Source organism: Balaenoptera acutorostrata, chromosome 13 (genome assembly GCF_949987535.1).
Source record: "Balaenoptera acutorostrata chromosome 13, mBalAcu1.1, whole genome shotgun sequence".
Lineage (NCBI taxonomy): Eukaryota > Metazoa > Chordata > Mammalia > Artiodactyla > Balaenopteridae > Balaenoptera > Balaenoptera acutorostrata.
This window is the reverse complement of record NC_080076.1, coordinates 33,987,646-34,006,244: the sequence shown is the minus strand read 5'-3', so window position 1 is coordinate 34,006,244 and position 18,599 is coordinate 33,987,646. Positions and strand designations below refer to the sequence as shown.

Genomic DNA, 18,599 nt, shown 5'->3' with positions numbered 1-18,599 from the left:
ACAACACGGTTCAACCTGAAGTGTATATTATGTTTAGTGAAGTAAGCTAGACAAAGAAAGACAAATACTGTATGTTATCACTACTTGTGGAAAATAAAACAAATGAGTGAATATAACAAAACAGAAACAGACTCACCCATATAGGGAACAAACTATTGTTTACCGGTGTGAAGAAGGTAGCCGGTAGGGGTAAGATAGGGGTAGAGGATTAAGAGATACAAACTACTATGTACAAATAAATAAGCTACAAGGATATATTTTATAACATAGGGTGTATAGCCAATATTTTATAACTTTAATTGGATTATAGTCTATAAAATGTTTAATTACTATATTGTACACCTAAACCTAACATATTTTAAATCAACTATACCTCAATAAAAATGAAAAACAAAGAGCTTAAGTGACCTGCTCAAAGTCAAATTCTGTTAAGACAAATAATTAAAAACAAAGTTATGCCTTTATGTTACAAGCATTACTCAGCACTTACCATGTGCCAGGCTTTGTTATAACTGCTCTATAAATAGCAGTCATTGCAGTATCTATTATTGTTATTCCTTATTCACAGGTGAGAAAACACAAATCTGTATTTGCTAGGATGTTAAAGCCTCCAGTTCACATTATTCTGTCATAATTTCTATGCTGAGGCCTTATGCTGAAGATCAAGGATAGATTAAGAACATGGGATGGTGAGTGGCATAGTAGACAGTGTTAAGGACCTGGGATTTGGAGGTGACTAAGATCTGCCCAGACACAGATTCTGTGTTCCTGAGCAAACTGCTCACCCTCTTCAAGCCTCACTTTACTCATCTGTGAATTATGGATAATCACCACAAATATGCTTAGCATTTTTGTGAGGATTCAATGAAATAATGTACATAAAGCACTTTGAACAGGGTCAGACATATGTATGACTCAAAGATGTGGGTTCTCATTCTGCTTTTCATTGGGGGAAGAAATTAAAAGACAGAGAAATAGTTTAGATAAAACAACAATCATTCCTCCTTGTGAGTGCACAGAGATTTATATACACGACATGTACTCTGACATAATTGTTTCTCATTTTAAAGCATATTAAGAGGAACTATGTGGTAATAAACTATCTAAGGTTTTCTTGTCCATTCAGTTAGTGACTACCCAAAGAATCACTTCCCTATTCAAGCAGTCCACTGAATAAAGGCCTCTGCAACTTATATAACCAGTTAAAAGTCCTTGTCTGGTGTGCCATTGTGAGACAACAAATTTTCTATAAAATTTCACTACAGTTTAGTTAAAGATTTTTTTTCCTGGGATTCTGAACTGTGTGTATCCTCTGATTCCCACCACAATACAACATCCCCAGAGAAAACATCATCCTCAACATACTCCAGCATAATCCATCCTTCACACACACTCTAGGGAGAATCTGGCACATACTTCTATCCCTCTAATATACTTGGTAGTGGCAGGATTGAAGTACCTGAGAGTGTGGAGAAAAGAATAGGTCATGTTTCAATGATAATGTTATTGTGTCAGCTGGAGTAGGGTTATAGCAAGCAGAAAGGGCAGAACAGATTACCTGGCACGTTGCCAGTAACAGCACTTAGCTGATGCCTGCTGATGAACCAGAAGAGCAGGTAGCACTGTTTGGTGACAGTCATCAAAGAGCTGACATTTATGAACAAAGCCTGAGTGACTGAGTTGAGATCATTGATGGGCTTTGCAAATAACAGCCAAATTCAGTGATAAGAGAATTTCTTACATGCTTGTAAGCAATGCAGAGGACTGCCGCCTATCAGTGTATACAGTCACAATTCCACCACTGCAAAGACATACACACTCAAAAAGAGTCACCATAAGCAGCCTAAACTCCAACTAGGAGAAGCAGATTTTATGCTGGTTTATGGGAGGCAGCATGATCTAATGGGAAAAAAAAAAAAATCCATGATCCAGGAATTTCAGAGTCTTCTGGTCCCAATGCTATGCCTGAGCAGCTGAGCAACCTGTGGTAGGTAACTAACTTCCTGAGCCACAGTTTGCATTGCTTTCAAAATACCACGTATACATCTCTATCTTTGTGCCTACCCCACTGCATTATAATTCTCTATTTATACATCCTTTTTATCCCACTGGACAGGGTGAGGATTATGTCTAATTCTTGGTAACAGTTCAGGGCCTTTCAAGGTCTGGGCACACACACAGACACACCACAACCCTTAATCTTGTTAAATAAATGGAGAGGGAATGTATTTTCTATTTGTGACCTATAGTTTCTATCAATTACTCTGTAATACACACACACACACACACACACACACACACACACACACACACACACACGGGGATTGAGAGAGAGAGAGAAAGAAAGAACACTGTCCCTGTAATAGATGAGCACCTAGTAGACCTTGTTTACTTTCTTCATTCGTATGATCACAGACTTTAATAATTTCTTTTTATTACTGGGTTAGTACTTGATTTTCTCAAATTGAGAAAATTATCATCCCTTCTCTATGTGGTCAAGGCCTCCAGGGGTCCCTGAATGGACCAGAACATAATGTCTTTAATCCATACATGTTGAAATGCTTGGTCAGACCTTCCCATACTTTCCCCTGCCCCACCTAATAAAGGTAACACTCCATGTTGTTTGCATAGAAAATTTAAAATTTTCAAGTATTTTGGTGTACATGATTTTGTCTGATGTCTAAAATGTATCTATGAAGATTCAGCTGAATTAGAAATCAGGTTCTTTGTATCATATCCTCAAGAAATAAAATAAAATTTCTTAGGGTGGGAAATGAAAATAGTGTAACCATTGAACTTAGACATGTATGTGTAGGCACCTCAGGACCATCATTTAATATCTCTGTCTCTGGGCATATTACTTTTTTTTTTTTTCTGTGGGCCTCAGTTTCCTCACATACAAAGTGTAGGCATTTATGCTTACCTCACAAGATCAAATTAGGGAATAAATGGGGGCCAGGTGAATTTGAGAGACCTTTAGCCATTGGGACACCAGAGTAAATGTGTGACTGTGAAGGAGCCCAGCAACATGTGGGTAGTCAGGGACCGATACAAGCATATCCATCTCCAGGCCCTTTCTCTGATAAAGACATCGCTGTACTAACTCCTTTTTTAAATCAATTTAAAATCTATAGAGTGCATATAATCTTAGGCATATTATCAGTCAATATCTTTTACATGAATTATACTTTCAATCATTACTTCAGTGGGTAGGCACCAATTTGCTTTACTACTGAGCCTTATTTGGACTTGGATAATTCTTGTTGACAATATTGCAAGTGAGTGATGATCTACGGTGTAATTAAAGTGGTGACAATTAAGGGTGACAGCAGAGGGCTCACTAAGTCTTGAAATACTTTCATTTTTCCCGTGTTTATTCTTTTGTCTTTGCAATTCAGAGCGTTCAAATAACACATGGTCATGATTTGACAATTATTCACCTTTGTCAGATCCAAAGTTCTACTAATGAGGTAAAATACAGTGCCTTAGGGAAGTGATTGATGCACTTGGTTGTTGGCCTTGATTTAATTCATCAGATAAAGTCTTTATCTTCTACCTTCTTATACCAATTCTTTGTGGTTGAAGGATTGGCTTTGTGCTGCTTTCCATTTACAGCAGAAAATATCCCTATTGCTTTCATTTTATAGAATCCTGCTACACAAAACTCAATGTAAAAAAGAGCTAAATTGAAGAAAGGTGTGGGGCAGAGTATGATTACTTACATTACAAATGAGTTTTCCCATTACAAAAAAATCCACAACGGATGCATTCTAATAAATTCTGAGTTCCCTAATAAGTTATATGCTTTCAGTTTGTTTTGTTTTGTTTTAGTTTTCAGTTTTCCTAAGATAGATTTTAAGCAAATCTCAGGAGAGGTTTTTTCAACTGCCCCAAAAGACATCAAGCTATCAAGATCACTTCATAAAAAATTGTAACTAACTCTCGCATTCCTTTTTGTCTTTGCATGCTCTGTTACCATTAAATTCTCATCCTCTCCAACCCCAGCACTCCCTTTACTTTCTGTTCTCAACCTCAAGAAATACTTCTCATCCTTTAGTACACAATTCAAATATCATCACTGCTGTGATTCCTTCTTAACTTTAGCATGCAGATTTAGCACCCCTTACCCTGAGTTTCCACAGCTCTTATGTCAGAGGCCTAATGCAAACTTATCATTTTGTAATATACATTATTATTGTAGTATACATTATTTTCTCCCATGAGATGGTGAACTCCTAGAGGGAAGGGGTCATGTCAGGAACAGTATGTAGGAATAACACTCTCTCCCTGCCCAATGACTTGTATAATATTTCATACATACTTTACACATGACAAAATTTTATCAAGGTAATTTCAAGATGTGTCCCAGAACTAGAGAAGAACATGTAGATCTCATCTGATATTTGGATATTTCTCTACTTTTCTCATGAAATTTGGTGGAGAAACAATTTATTGTTAGAAAACTTGAATTCCTTTCATAGTTCTTACTTACCTCTGTGTACTCCTGAACAAATCTGTTAACATTTCTGGACCTCAGATGTCTCATCTGAACATAGGGAATAGATCATTTATTTGCCTTCTCAAATAAGATTATAAAATCTTATTTTATAATAAGACTTACCCTCTTTATCCTCAAATAAGAGTAAAAAACAAAATACATAAAATGCATTTTGGAAAGTAAAATCTTATAATTACTGGGTAAGATTTGCTGAAAAACCTGAGTCTGCACTGGAAGAACCAGATGTGAATGCAGGGAAAGTAAGCAGACACTAATCATGCTCTATCACTGAGGAACAGCCTTTATATATCAAACCACAAACACATAGAAAGATCAATATTTAAAACAGTTATGGGGTTTTTTTTTAAACTCCATTTAAATCTGAAAGTGTACCTGTGAGATTTTACTTTTGTTTTGTTTTTTGAGCAAGGGGAAGCGATGGTAGGCAGTGGAACAAAGAGAGAAAGCTAAGAATGGGCCCAAGTTACATGAAATTCATTGGATAATTGGTTCAACTTTTATTTAGCTTACCCTGTGTAAAAATTTATGTGTAGTAGAGAAACAGCTTAAATGGGGGTCATGAAGTCTTCATTCTAAATGTGACTCTGATACTACTGTGTACATGAATTTGGCAAGTCCCTTCAACTCCTGGGACCTCAGTTTCACCATCTTTCAAATACAGTGGGGACTTTGGTTTATCCTGTTTTCTCAGCACTTATAGAATTCTTAGATAATATTAGGTGTAATGTTTCATATATAAAACAAAATAAATACATTTTTATTTATATAGGATATAATACATAATGTTCAATTATATTAATTTAAATATTAAAAAGGCATGAATGTATAAAAGAGAGAGTTAGTTCAGATGGTTTAGATCTCTTCTAAATATAACCTTCAGGATGTAGAGAATGAAATACCAACAGCCCTATTTTCTTCTTTATAGTGGCTAGTAGAACTCTTTCCTCTTCCTCTCCAGGGTGTTAAAAATAATGTAAAAGAGTTAGATAAAATCTCACAGAATTCTATAAATTATTACCTCCATGACACAAGTTATTACTTCCAGGCACAAGTTTTTGCCCTGGGCTTCAGTTTTTCCATCTATAAAATGAGAACAACTAGTCAGATTGTGATGAGGATTGAATATATGCATGAAAACCACATAGCTAATACCTGCTACACAGTGGTGTTTCATAAATATTCACTTCCTTCTTGTTTCCCCTCTATAGTAACTAGTACAGGACCTATGCATAGTGTGTACTGAATAACTTGCTGATCAATTACTTGGGTTTTGAAATTTCTCACACACAGTTTATTTATTTACCTATACATTTTAAATCTTGTGAGAATTTGTGCTCCAATAAAGTTGCAAATCCTTTCAAAATTCCCTACTCACAAAACTATATCTTAGTAAAATATAGATAGAAAAAAACCTTAATTTCTTAGTAAGCATGGAAAATCTCCAAGATTTTGTTCATTTAGAACATATGGTCCCAGTAAATTGAGTTTCTCATTCATGTTAAGGCTGACATGGAACTAACTTAGGATTTGAAATAGATAAATCTTCTTTAGATTCTTCAGAAAAGCAGCCTTCTTGAAATCCCTTCAAATAACCCACTTCAATTAGCATGTGCAGTCCTTTTGCATAAGCACTCAAATTGTGGGAAGGAAAGTAAATTGTACCTGTATTGATACAGATCTTCAGCAATACAAAAAGTGGCTTTATAATTTTAAAAATATTTTATCAACAGTTCATTTGAAAGGAAACATTTTAACCTTCAAAAGAATGTTATATTGAGAATCAACACTTGAACATTTATATACTGGTAACATCAAATGCATCATAGGGGCAAAGCCAAAGGATAAGATATGATTCCATCACTCTGATTCCAAACATATAGCCATCAGGACAGCATTTTCCAGGCCTGGAACTGTACTATGAATTATCTGTGAAGTTATAGCCAAGTATGTTATTTATAAAATCAGTACAACTGAACTATTTACGCTCTGTAATTTTTTTTTAACATCTTTATTGGAGTATAGTTGCTTTACAATGGTGTGTTAGTTTCTGCTTTATAACAAAGTGAATCAGTTATACATATACATGTGTTCCCATATCTCTTCCCTCTTGCATCTCCCTCCCTCCCGCCCTCCCTATCCCACACCTGTAGGTGCTCACAAAGCACAGAGCTGATCTCCCTGTGCTATGCAGTTGCTTCCCACTAGCTATCCATTTTACGTTTGGTAGTGTATATGTGTCCATGCCACTCTCTCTCTTTGTCACAGCTTACCCTTCCCCCTCCCCATATCCTCCAGTCCATTCTCTAGTAGGTCTGTGTCTTTATTCCCATCTTGCCACTAGGTTCTTCATGACCTTTTTTTTTTTTTTTTTTTTTCCCTTAGATTCCATATATATGTGTTAGCATACTGAATTTGTTTTTCTCTTTATGACTTACTTCACTCTGTATGACAGACTCTAACTCCATCCACCTCACTACAAATAACTCCATTTCGTTTCTTTTTATGGCTGAGTAATATTCCATTGTATATATGTGTCACATCTTCTTTATCCATTCATCCAATGACGGACACTTAGGTTGCTTCCATGTCCTGGCTATTGTAAATAGAGCTTCAATGAATATTTTGGTACATGACTCTTTTTGAATTATGGTTTTCTCAGGGTATATGCCCAGTAGTGGGATTGCTGGGTCCTATCGTAGTTCTATTTTTAGGTTTTTAAGGAACCTCCATACTGTTCTCCATAGTGGCTGTATCAGTGTACATTCCCACCAACAGTGCAAGAGTGTTCCCTTTTCTCTACACCCTCTCCAGCATTTATTGTTTCTAGATTTTTTGATGATGGCCATTCTGACCGGTGTGAGATGATATCTCATTGTAGTTTTGATTTGCATTTCTCTAATGATTAATGATGTTGAGCATTCTTTCATGTGTTTGTTGGCAATCTGTATATCTTCTTTGGAGAAATGTCTATTTATGTCTTCTGCCCATTTTTGGACTGGGTTGTTTGTTTTTTTTGTTATTGAGCTCCATGAGCTGCTTGTAAATCTTGGAGATGAATCCTTTGTCAGCTGTTTCATTTGCAAATATTTTCTCCCATTCTGAGGGTTGTCTTTTTTATTTATTTATTTTATTTTTGTTTTTGGCTGTGTTGGGTCTTCGTTTCTGTGCTAGGGCTTTCTCTAGTTGCGGCGAGCGGGGGCCACTCTTCATCGCGGTGCGCGGGCCTCTCACTGTCACGGCCTCTCCCGTTGCGGAGCACAGGCTCCAGACGCGCAGGCTCAGTAGTTGTGGCTCACGGGCCCAGTTGCTCTGCGGCATGTGGGATCTTCCCAGACCAGGGCTTGAACCCGTGTCCCCTGCATTGGCAGGCGGATTCTCAACCACTGCGCCACCAGGGAAGCCCCCTGAGGGTTGTCTTTTGGTCTTGTTTATGGTTTCCTTTGCTGTGCAAAAGCTTTGAAGTTTCATTAGGTCCCATTTGTTTATTTGTGTTCGTATTTCCATTTCTCTAGGAGGTGGGTCAAAAAGGATCTTGCTGTGATTTATGTCATAGAGTGTTCTGCCTATGTTTTCCTCTAAGAGTTTGACAGTGTCTGGCCTTACATTTAGGTCTTTAATCCATTTTGAGTTTATTTTTGTGTATGATGTTAGGGATTTTTCTAATTTCATACTTTTACATGTGCCTGTCCAGTTTTCCCAGCGCCACTTATTGAAGAGGCTGTCTTTTCTCCACTGTATATGCTTGCCTCCTTTATCAAAAATAAGGTGACCATATGTGCATGGGGTTATCTCTGGGCTTTCTATCCTGTTCCATTGATCTATGTTTCTGTTTTTGTGCCAGTACCAAACTGTCTTGATTACTGTAGCTTTGTAGTATAAGCTGAAGTGAGGGAGCCTGATTCCTCCATCTCCTTTTTTCATTCTCAAGATTGCTTTGGCTATTCGGGGTCTTTTGTGTTTCCATACAAATTGTGAAATTTTTTGTTCTAGTTCTGTGAAAAATACCAGTGGTAGTTTGATAGGGATTGCATTGAATCTGTAGATTGCTTTGGGTAGTAGAGTCATTTTCACAATGTTGATTCTTCCAATCCAAGCACATGGTATATCTCATCATCTATTTGTATCATCTTTAATTTCTTTCATCATTGTCATAATTTTCTGCATACAGGTCTTTTGTCTCCTTAGGTAGGTTTATTCCTAGGTATTTTATTCTTTTTGTTGCAATGGTAAATGGGAGTGTTTTCTTAATTTCACTTTCAGATTTTTCATCATTAGTGTATAGGAATGCAAGAGATTTCTGTGCAAGAACTTTGTATCCTACTACTTTACCAAATTCATTGATTAGCTCTAGTAGTTTAAATAAAAAAGAAATGAAGGAAACAATAGCAAAGATCAATAAAACTAAAAGCTGGTTCTTTGAGAAGATAATCAAAATTGATAAACCAGTAGCCAGTCTCATCAAGAGAAAAAGGGAGAAGACTCAAATCAATAGAATTAGAAATGAAAAAGGAGAAGTAACCACTGACACTGCAGAAATACAAACGATCATGAGAGATTACTACAAGCAACTCTATGCCAATTAAATGGACAACCTGGAAGAAATGGACAGATTCTTAGAAATGCACAAACTGCCGAGACTGAACCAGGAAGAAATAGAAAATATGAACAGACCAATCACAAGCACTGAAATTGAAACTGTGATTAAAAATCTTCCAACAAACAAAAGCCCAGGACCAGATGGCTTCACAGGCGAATTCTATCAAACATTTAGAGAAGAGCTAACACCTATCCTTCTCAAACTCTTCTACAATATTGCAGAGGGAGGAACACTCCCCAACTCATTCTATGAGGCCACCATCACCCTGATACCAAAACCAGACAAAGATGTCACAAAGAAAGAAAACTACAGGCCAATATCTCTGATGAACATAGATGCAAAAATCCTCAACAAAATACTAGCAAACAGAATCCAACAGCACATTCAAAGGATCATACACCATGATCAAGTGGGGTTTATTCCAGGAATGCAAGGATTCTTCAAAAAATGCAAATCAATCAACGTGATACACCATGTTAACAAATTAAAGGAGAAAAACCATATGATCATCTCAATAGATGCAGAGAAAGCTTTCGACAAAATTCAACACTCATTTATGATAAAAGCCCTGCAGAAAGTAGGCATAGAGGGAACTTTCCTCAACATAATAAAGGCCATATATGACAAACCCACAGCCAACATTGTCCTCAATGGTGAAAACTGAAACCATTTCCACTAAGATCAGGAACAAGACAAGGTTGCCCATTCTCAGCACTCTTATTCAACATAGTTTTGGAAGTGTTAGCCACAGCAATCAGAGAAGACAAAGAAATAAAAGGAATCCAAATCGGACAAAAAGAAGTAAAGCTGTCACTATTTGCAGATGACATGATAGTATACATAGAGAATCCTAAAGATGCTACCACTCTTTCATTCTTAACCATCTCTAAGGTAAGCTGACTACTCCTCTCTTTATCACATTAGAAGAGTTTGCTCAAGTATTTAATTATGAACTGACTTCTTTGGTATATAGTGAATTTGAGAGTAACCCAGGTCCCACTGCTGGACAATTTGTTATGTTAACAATTTTCAGGTGATGGAATGGTGACACTGATCAGTCAGTACAATTAATACTGAGGCGGGGTCAAAATAGAAAATATCACCTCCAGGGTAAGTATATTGCTGAAGGATGCTCCTATCCAACATCTCTCCAAGTTCCATTTCCCTGGAATAAATGACTGAAAACTAGTCACTCTATCCCCACGTCTCCCAAGCTCCTGGTGAAACAAGAAAATACCAAGCCAGCAAAAAAAGTACTACATGGGCACATTATAGGACCCACACAGCACCTCTCTGACCTCACATACTGCTCGTGACAATTCTGTTGATTAGGCTGTCACCTTTTTCTTAGATCTTTTTCTCTCTCATCTCTCCATTTTATTTTCATATTGTTCTTCCTCATTGAGTCAGACTTACTATATTCTTTCAAAACATAGTTTTATTTTATATGGATTATATTCTTTTTATCCTTCATCCTTGCCTCCCTCCCTAATCCTTACCTATTTTGATTCGTTCTCCTTCAAACTATTACATCTTTTTAAAGGAAAGCTTTTAGAAAATTCCTCATTCACATACAGTTGTGAAGTTTTTCACTTCACACTGACGAACATTTAGTGATTGACCATATCCAGATCTACCTATTTCTTTTCTTTTTACTTATCCCTGTGTTTTTTTTTGTTTTTGTTTTTGTTTTTGGGTGGGGCTGGAAGTGTGTTGTGTTTAATTTTGTGTATTTTGCTACTGTTCCAATCTCTTTACCTTTGCTGTCTGCTAAAGGAATATTCCCTTTTCCTCTTCTTTATGGATCAATTTTCTTATCACCTGTGGACCCACCACAAAAATAATCAGCTTTTTGGGGATTATACTATTCTTTGTTATGCCAAGAATGTTGCCTTGACTTTGAGTCCTTTTGTAAATCACTAAAACTATTGAGTCTTTTGTATATATCTTTTCCATGCTAACTCTAATATTTCTCCTTTCTTTTGGCATCCCCAAAGATATATCCCCCATGGGGGTCTTTTTATATTTATATAAAAAGTTATATTTACCTGTTTATTTTCTAGTGATATCCATAACCTCAAGATAGTCAACATTTAATCACCTCAAAGCCTACTACATATCTATTTCTTTATTTAAAAAATTTTTAATATATATTGGAGCACAGTTGATTAACACTATTGTGTTAGTTTCAGGTATACCGCAAAGTGATTCAGTTATACATATATATGTATCTATTATTTTTCATATTCTTTTCCCATTTAGGTATTTACAGAATATTGAACAGCATTCCCTGTGTTATGCAGTAGGTCCTTGTTGGTTACCTATTTTAAGTATAGTAGTGTATACATGTCAATCCTAAACTCCTAATCTATCTCTCCCCCACACCAACTCTTCACCCCCCGGGTAACCAAAATCTCATTCTCTAAGTCTGTGAGTCTGTTTCTGCTTTGTAAATAAGTACATTTGTATTATTTCTTTTTGTAAGCAATATCATAAGATATTTGTCTTTCTCTGTCTGACTTACTTCACTTACTGTGATAATCTCCAGATACATCCATGTTGCTGCAAATGTCATTATTTCATTCTTTTTAAAGGCTGAGTAATACTCCATTGTATATATGTACCACATCTGTATCCATTCATCTGTTGATGGACATTTAGGTTGCTTCCATGGCTTGGCTTTTGTAAACATCCCTGCAGTGAACATTGGGGCACATGTATCCTTTCAAACCATGTTTTTCTCTGAATATATGCCAGGAGTGGAATTGCTGGATCATACGGTGGCTCTTTTTTAGTTTTTTAAGGAACCTCCATACAGTTCTCCATAGTGACTGTAACAATTTACATTCCCACTAACAATGTAGGAGTATTCCCTTTACTCCACACCGTCTCCAGGATTTATTGTTTGTAGATTTTTTGATGATGGCCATTCAGACTGGTGTGAGGTGATATCTCTTTGTAGTTTTGATTTTCATTTCTCTAATAATTAGTGATGTTGAACATCTTTTCATGTTCCTTTTGGCCAGCCAAGAAATTCTGTTTAGGTCTTCTGCCCATTTTTTGCTAGGTGTTTTGTTTTTCTGATATTGAGCCACATGAACTGTTCATAAATTATGGAGACTAATCCCTTGGCAGTCGCATCATTTGCAAATATTTTCTCCCATTCTGTAGGTTGTTTTTTTGTTTTGTTTATGGCTTCTTTCACTGTGCAAAAGCTTTTGAGTTTAATTAGGTCCCATTTGTTTATCTTTGTTTTTATTTTCATTACTTTAGGAGGTGGATTGAAAAAGATCTTGCTATGATTTATGTCAGACAGTGTTCTGCTTATGTTTTCCTCTAAGAGTTTTATAGTATCTGGTCTTACAATAGGTCTTTAATCCATTTTTACTTTATTTTTGTGTACAATGTGAGGGAGTGTTCTAATTCATTCTTTTGCATACAGCTGTCCAGTTTTCCCAGCACCACTTATTGAAGAGACTGTCTTTTCTCCATTATATAGTCTTGCCTCCTTTGTGGTAGACTAATTGACCATAGTTGTGTGGGTTTATCTCTGGACTCTCTATACTGTTTCAGGGATCTATATGTCTGTTTTTGTGCCAGTACCATACTGTTTGATGAATGTAGCTTTGTAGTATAGTCTGAAGTCAGGGAGCCTGATTCCTCTAGCTCCGTTTTTCTTTCTCAAGATTACTTTGGCTATTTGGGGTCTTTTGGATCTGCGTACAAATTGTAAAATTTTTTGTTCTAGTTCTGTGAAAAATGCTATTGGTAATTTGATAGGGATTGCATTGATTCTGTAGATTGCTTTGGGTAGTATAGTCATTTTCACAATATTGATTCTTCCAATCCAAGAACATGGTATATCTTTCCATCTGTTTGCATCATGTTCAATTTCTTTCATCAGTGTCTTATAGTTTTCAGAGTAAAGGACTTTTGTCTCCTTAGGTAGGTTTATTCCTAGGTATTTTATTCTTTTTGCTGAAATGGTAAATGGGATTGTTTCTTTAATTTCTCTTTCTGATCTTTCATTTTTAGTGTATAAGAATGCAACACCAAAGATTTCTGTGTATTAATTTTTATCCTGCCACTTTACCAAATTCATTGTTGATCTCCAGTATTTTTCTGGTAGCATCTTTATGATTTTCTATGTATAGTATCATGTCATCTGCAAACAATGACAGTTTTACTTCTTCTTTTCCAATTTGGATTCCGTTAACTTTTTTTTTTTTTTTTTTCTTCTCTGATTGCCATGGCTAGGACATCCAAAACTATGTTGAATAAAAGTGGTGAGAGTGGCTATCCTTGTTTTGTTTCTGATCTAAGAGGTTTTTTTTCAGTTTCTTACCAGTGAGTATGATGTTAGTTGTAGGTTTCTCATGTATAGCCTTTATTATGTGGTGGTAAGTTCCCTCTATGCCCACTTTCTTGAGAGTTTTTATGATACGTGGGTGTTGAATTTTGTCAAAAGCTTTTCTGTATATATTGAAATGATCATAACATTTTTGTTCTTCAATTTGTTGATGTGATATATCACATTGATTGATTTGTGATTATTGAAAAATGTTGCATCCCTGAGATAAATCCCACTTGATCATGGTGTATGATCCTTTTAATGTACTGCTGGTTTCTATTTGCTAGTATTTTGTTGAGGATTTTTGTGTCTATGTTCGTCATGATATTGGCCTGTAACTTTTTTTGTGTGTGTGATATCTTTGTCTTGTTTGGATATCAGGATGATGTTGACCTCATAGAATGAGTTTGGGAGTATTCCTTCCTCAGCAATTTTTTGGAAGAGTTTCAGAATGATAGGGGTTAACTCTTCTCTAAATATTTGATAGAATACACCTGTGAAGCCATCTGGTCCTGGACTTTTGTTTGTTGGAAGCTTTTAAATCTCAGTTTCAATTTCAGTACTTGTGTTTAGTCTATTCATATTTTCTCTTTCTTCCTGGTTCAGTCTTAGAAGGTTTTACCTTTCTAGGAATTTGTCCATCTCTTCTAGGTTGTCCATTTTATTACTGTATAGTTGCTTGTAGTAGTCTCTGATGATCCTGTGTATTTCTGTGGTGTCCACTGTAACTTCTCCTTTTTCATTTCTAATTTTATTGAGTCTTTTCCCTTTTTTCTTGATGACTCTGGCTAAAGCTTTATAAATTGTGTTTATCTTTTCAAGGAACCAGCTGTTAGTTTCATTGATTTTTTCTATTGTTTTCTTTGTCTTTATTTCATTTATCTCTGCTCTGGTCTTTATGATTTCTTTCCTTCTTCTAACTTTGGGTTTTGTTTATTCTTCTTTCTCTAGTTGCTTTAGGTGTAAGGTTAGGTTGTTTATTTGTGATTTTTCTTGTTTCCTGAGCTAAGATTGTATATCTATAAACTTCCCTCTTAGAACAGCTTTTGCCACGTCCCATAGATTTTTGGATTGTCATGCTTTCATTTTCGTTTGTCTCTAGGTATTTTTTGATTTCTTCTTTGATTTCTTCAGTGATCCATTTGTTGCTTAGTAGCATATTGCTTAGGCTCCATATATTTGTGTTTTTCACAGTTTTTTTTTCCTTGTAGTTGATTTCTAATCTCATAGCATTGTGGTTGCAAAAGGTGCTTGACATGATTTCAATTTTCTTAAATTTACTGAGGCTTGCTTTGTAGCCCATCATGTGATCAATCCTAGAGAATGTTCTTATTTTTGTATCCATTCAGCCAGTCTATGCCTTTTTGTTGGAGCATTTGATCCATTTACATTTAAGGTGATTAATACATGTGTTCCTATTGCCATTTTCTTGATTTTTATGGATTTGTTTTTGTCAGTCTTTTTTCTTCCCTTTCTTTTTTGTTCTCTTCTCTTGTGATTTGATGACTAACTTTAATGTTGTGTTTGGATTTTTTTTATTTTTTGTGTGTGTATCTATTGTAGATTTTCATTTTGTGGTTACCATGAGATTTTGATATAGCAGTGTATACATAAACAAGATTATTTTAAGATGCTGATCTTTTGATTTCAAATGCATTTCCATATTCCTGCATTTGTGCTCTCCTTTTTCTCACAATTGCTGGTATTGATATCATATTTGTGTGCAGATAATTTTCTACCTTTACTGTATATTTGCCTTTACTGGTGAGCTTTTTCGTTCATAATTTTCTTGTTTCTAGTAGTGGCTTTTTCTTTTCTGCTTAGAGAGTAGAGAAGAAATTCCTTTAGCATTTGTCACAAAGCTTGTCTGGTGGTGCTGAATTCTCTTAGCTTTTGCTTGTCTGTAAAGCTTTTGATTTGTCCAACAAATCTGAATGAGAGCCTTGCTGGGTAGAGTATTTTTGCTTGTAGGATCTTCCCTTTCATCTTTTTAAATACCACTCACTTCTGGTCTGCAGAGTTTCTGCTGAGAAATAAGCTGATAAATTTATGGGAGTTCCCTTGTACGTTATTTCTTTATTTTCCCCTGTTGCTTTCAATATTTTTCTTTGTCTTTAATTTTTTTTTTTTTGTCTTTAATTTTATCAATTTGATTACTCTGTGTATCAGTGTATTCCTCCCTGGGTTTATCCTGCCTGGGACACTCTGTGATTCCTCGACTTAGGTGACTGCTACCTTTCCCATGTTAGGGGATTTTTCAGCTATTATCTCTTCAAATATTTTCTCAGGCCCTTTATCTCTCTCTTCTCCTTCTGGGACCCCTATAATGCAAATGTTGGTGTGTTTAATGTTGCCCCAGAAGTCTCTTAGAGCGTGTTCATTTTGTTTCATTCTTTTTTCTTTATTCTGTTCTGCAGCAGGGATTCCCACCATTTTGTCTTCCAGGTCACTTATTCATTCTCCTGCTCAGTTACTGTGCTTTTGAGTCCTTCTAGTGTATTTTTCATTTCAATTATTGTATTGTTTATCTCTGTTTATGTGTTCTTTAGTTCTTCTAGGTCTTTGTTAAACATTTCTTGAATCTTCTCTATTTGTGCCTCCATGTTTTTTTCTGATATCTTGGATCATCTTCACTATCATTACTCTGAATTCTTTTTCTGATAGATTGCCTGTGTGCACTTCACTTAGTTGCTCTCAGGTTTCATCTTGTTCCTTTATCTGGGACATATTACTCTGCAATCTCATTTTGTCTAACTTTCTGTGATTGTGGTTTACATTCTGTACACTGCAGAACTGTAGTTCTTCTTACTTCTGCTGTCTGTCTGCTTGTGGATGAGGCTGTCTTAGAGGCTTGTGTTGGCTTCCTGGTGAGAGAAACTGGTTCCTGCCCACTGGTGGGTGGAGCTGGATCTTGTCCCTCTGGTGGGTAGGACTGTGCTCAGTAAGACTTTAACTAGCCTCTCTGTTGATGGGTGGGGCTGTGTTCCTGCCCTGTTGGTAGTTTGGCCTGAGGCATCCCAGCACTGGAGCCTACTGTTTGTTAGGTGGAGTTAGGTCTTGGGGAGGAAATGGTTGCCTCGAGGAGGGCTCATGCCAATAGGTACTCATCAGAATTGCCACTGCCAGTGTCTTTGTCCCTGCAGTGAGTCACAGCACCTCCCCCCATCTCTGCAGGAGACCCTCCAATACTAGCAAGTAGGTAGTTGGCCCAGTATCTTAAGAGGTCACTGCTTTTTTCCCTGAGTCCTGGTGCACAAGGGACCTTATATGAACCCTCCAAGAGTGGAGTTTCTGTTTCCCCCAGTCCTGTGGATTCCTGTGATCAAACCCCACTGGCCTTCAAACCCAGATTCTCTGGGGGCTCCTCTTCCCATTACCAGACTCCCAGGCTGGGAAGCCTGACATGGGGCTTAAGACTTTCACTCCTGTGGGAGAACTTCTGTGGTATAATTATTTTCCAGTTTGTGGGTCACCCACCCAGCAGGTATAGGATTTGATTTTATAGTGATTGCACCCCTTCTACTGTCTTGTTGTGGCTTCTTTTTGTCTTTGGGTGTAGGGTGTTGTTTTTGGTAGATTCCAGCTTTTTTTTTTTTTTTTTTTTTTGTCAATGGTTGTGCAGCAGTTAATTGTGATTTTGATGTTTTTATAAGAAAGTATAAGCTCACGTTCTTCTACTCTGCCACCTTGCCAGCCAATCCTATTTCTTTAATTTGTTATACTCAGCCTTGTAAGCCCCTCCAGAAACCCAACCACTGACAACTTCTGTTTCTTATGTATCAAAAAAAAAAAAAAAAATTACCAGTCTTTACTTTCATTAATACCCTGTATTTCTTTATTCTTGTAGATTTCTCTTTTAATTCAGTTAACCATAAAATTTGGTTTGATCCCCCTGCATAGGTCCCACAATGAATATAATTTCTTAAACTCCTGTAACTTTCTAAAAACAACTTTCCTTTCAGTATCCAAAGTCCACACATACTATGTCAGATCACAGATAAGAAAAAGGAGACAGGAAATTCCTAATCAAAGAAACAAACACGACAATCAGCAATGATATGTGTGTCTGTGTTTGTATATATATTTCATTGACTATTCATAGCACTTCTTTCTTTATGTGAGCATTTTTGAGATCAGGAGCACATTTTTCTCATACCATGGCTATTTCATAAATATCATATTAATATTTTTTAATAGACATATAAATTAATATCAAATGTCACCCAGCAGGAAGACAAAGGAAAAAATGATTTTCTTAAAGTTTTATATGTTGTCACCTGCTATCTCTCTATTCTCCATCAACATTCCTTTTACAGTTCCTATGCTTTTAAACATTTTGCCAAATACTTGGTATTTAACAGCCACAGCCAACTAACCTCTGGCAGCATCAGGATTGTTGTTTTTGTTGTTGTTATTATTATTATTCACTCTATAGGGTTGCCTCTACAGAGATCCCTCCTTTCCCATCATTTGGTATTAAAACTCACTGCTTTTACCAACTCCTCCTGCTCCCAGCATTACCTCTGTGTACTCTCTGGCCCTGACTGATGATCTGCTGGGGGAGCAGCTGGCTTCATTTTCTACCTCCATCTTACCAGAGGAATCAGAGGAGAAAAAAGAAGAAAAATGTTGCCCCTCTGGTTATCTGTCCCACCATTTTGCTACTCTGACTATGTCAGCCATTCTGATTTGGTGGTAAAGCACACAAATTGCCATGTCAGTTGTGTTCTTGATGCTTTTATTTCTCTGGTATACTTATTTCAATATTGGTTAAGAGAAAGGAGTACATTGAAATGTCCTTTTACAGTAAATAAATGAATGGCTTGCCAAATATCAATGGACACAGAGAGGAAAATTTAACTAGTGAATTGGCTTTAATCTCAATGTTTAATGTATCTGTTCATATTCCTCAAATGGAAGTAAAGAAGATTTTCCCCTATTTACACGGAAGATGAAGAACGTAAAGTTCAAGGGGACTTTCCTAGCTACAAAGTCCTCTTTATCTGCCTCTGCTTTGAAATTCTATATCACTCTACTCTAGTCCCTTCTTCTAAGTTACTAAGGGCCACAAGACATCCTCATTGACAATGGTTGAATTTTGGAGCATTCTAATGTTACAGAGTTTCAGTTTT

The 18,599-nt window shown here is 36.4% G+C and overlaps 1 protein-coding gene across 1 annotated transcript in view; it reads right to left on the bottom strand.

Moving 5' to 3' along the window:
• The window catches only part of RIT2 (Ras like without CAAX 2), a 542,835-nt gene extending 524,778 nt beyond the window's left edge, over positions 1 to 18,057 (bottom strand). Inside the window, 1 exon segment of the mRNA XM_057526195.1 lies at positions 17,951 to 18,057. Within this exon segment, the coding sequence (XP_057382178.1) occupies positions 17,951 to 18,057 (107 nt within the window).
• Between the last annotated feature and the right edge of the window lie 542 nt (positions 18,058 to 18,599).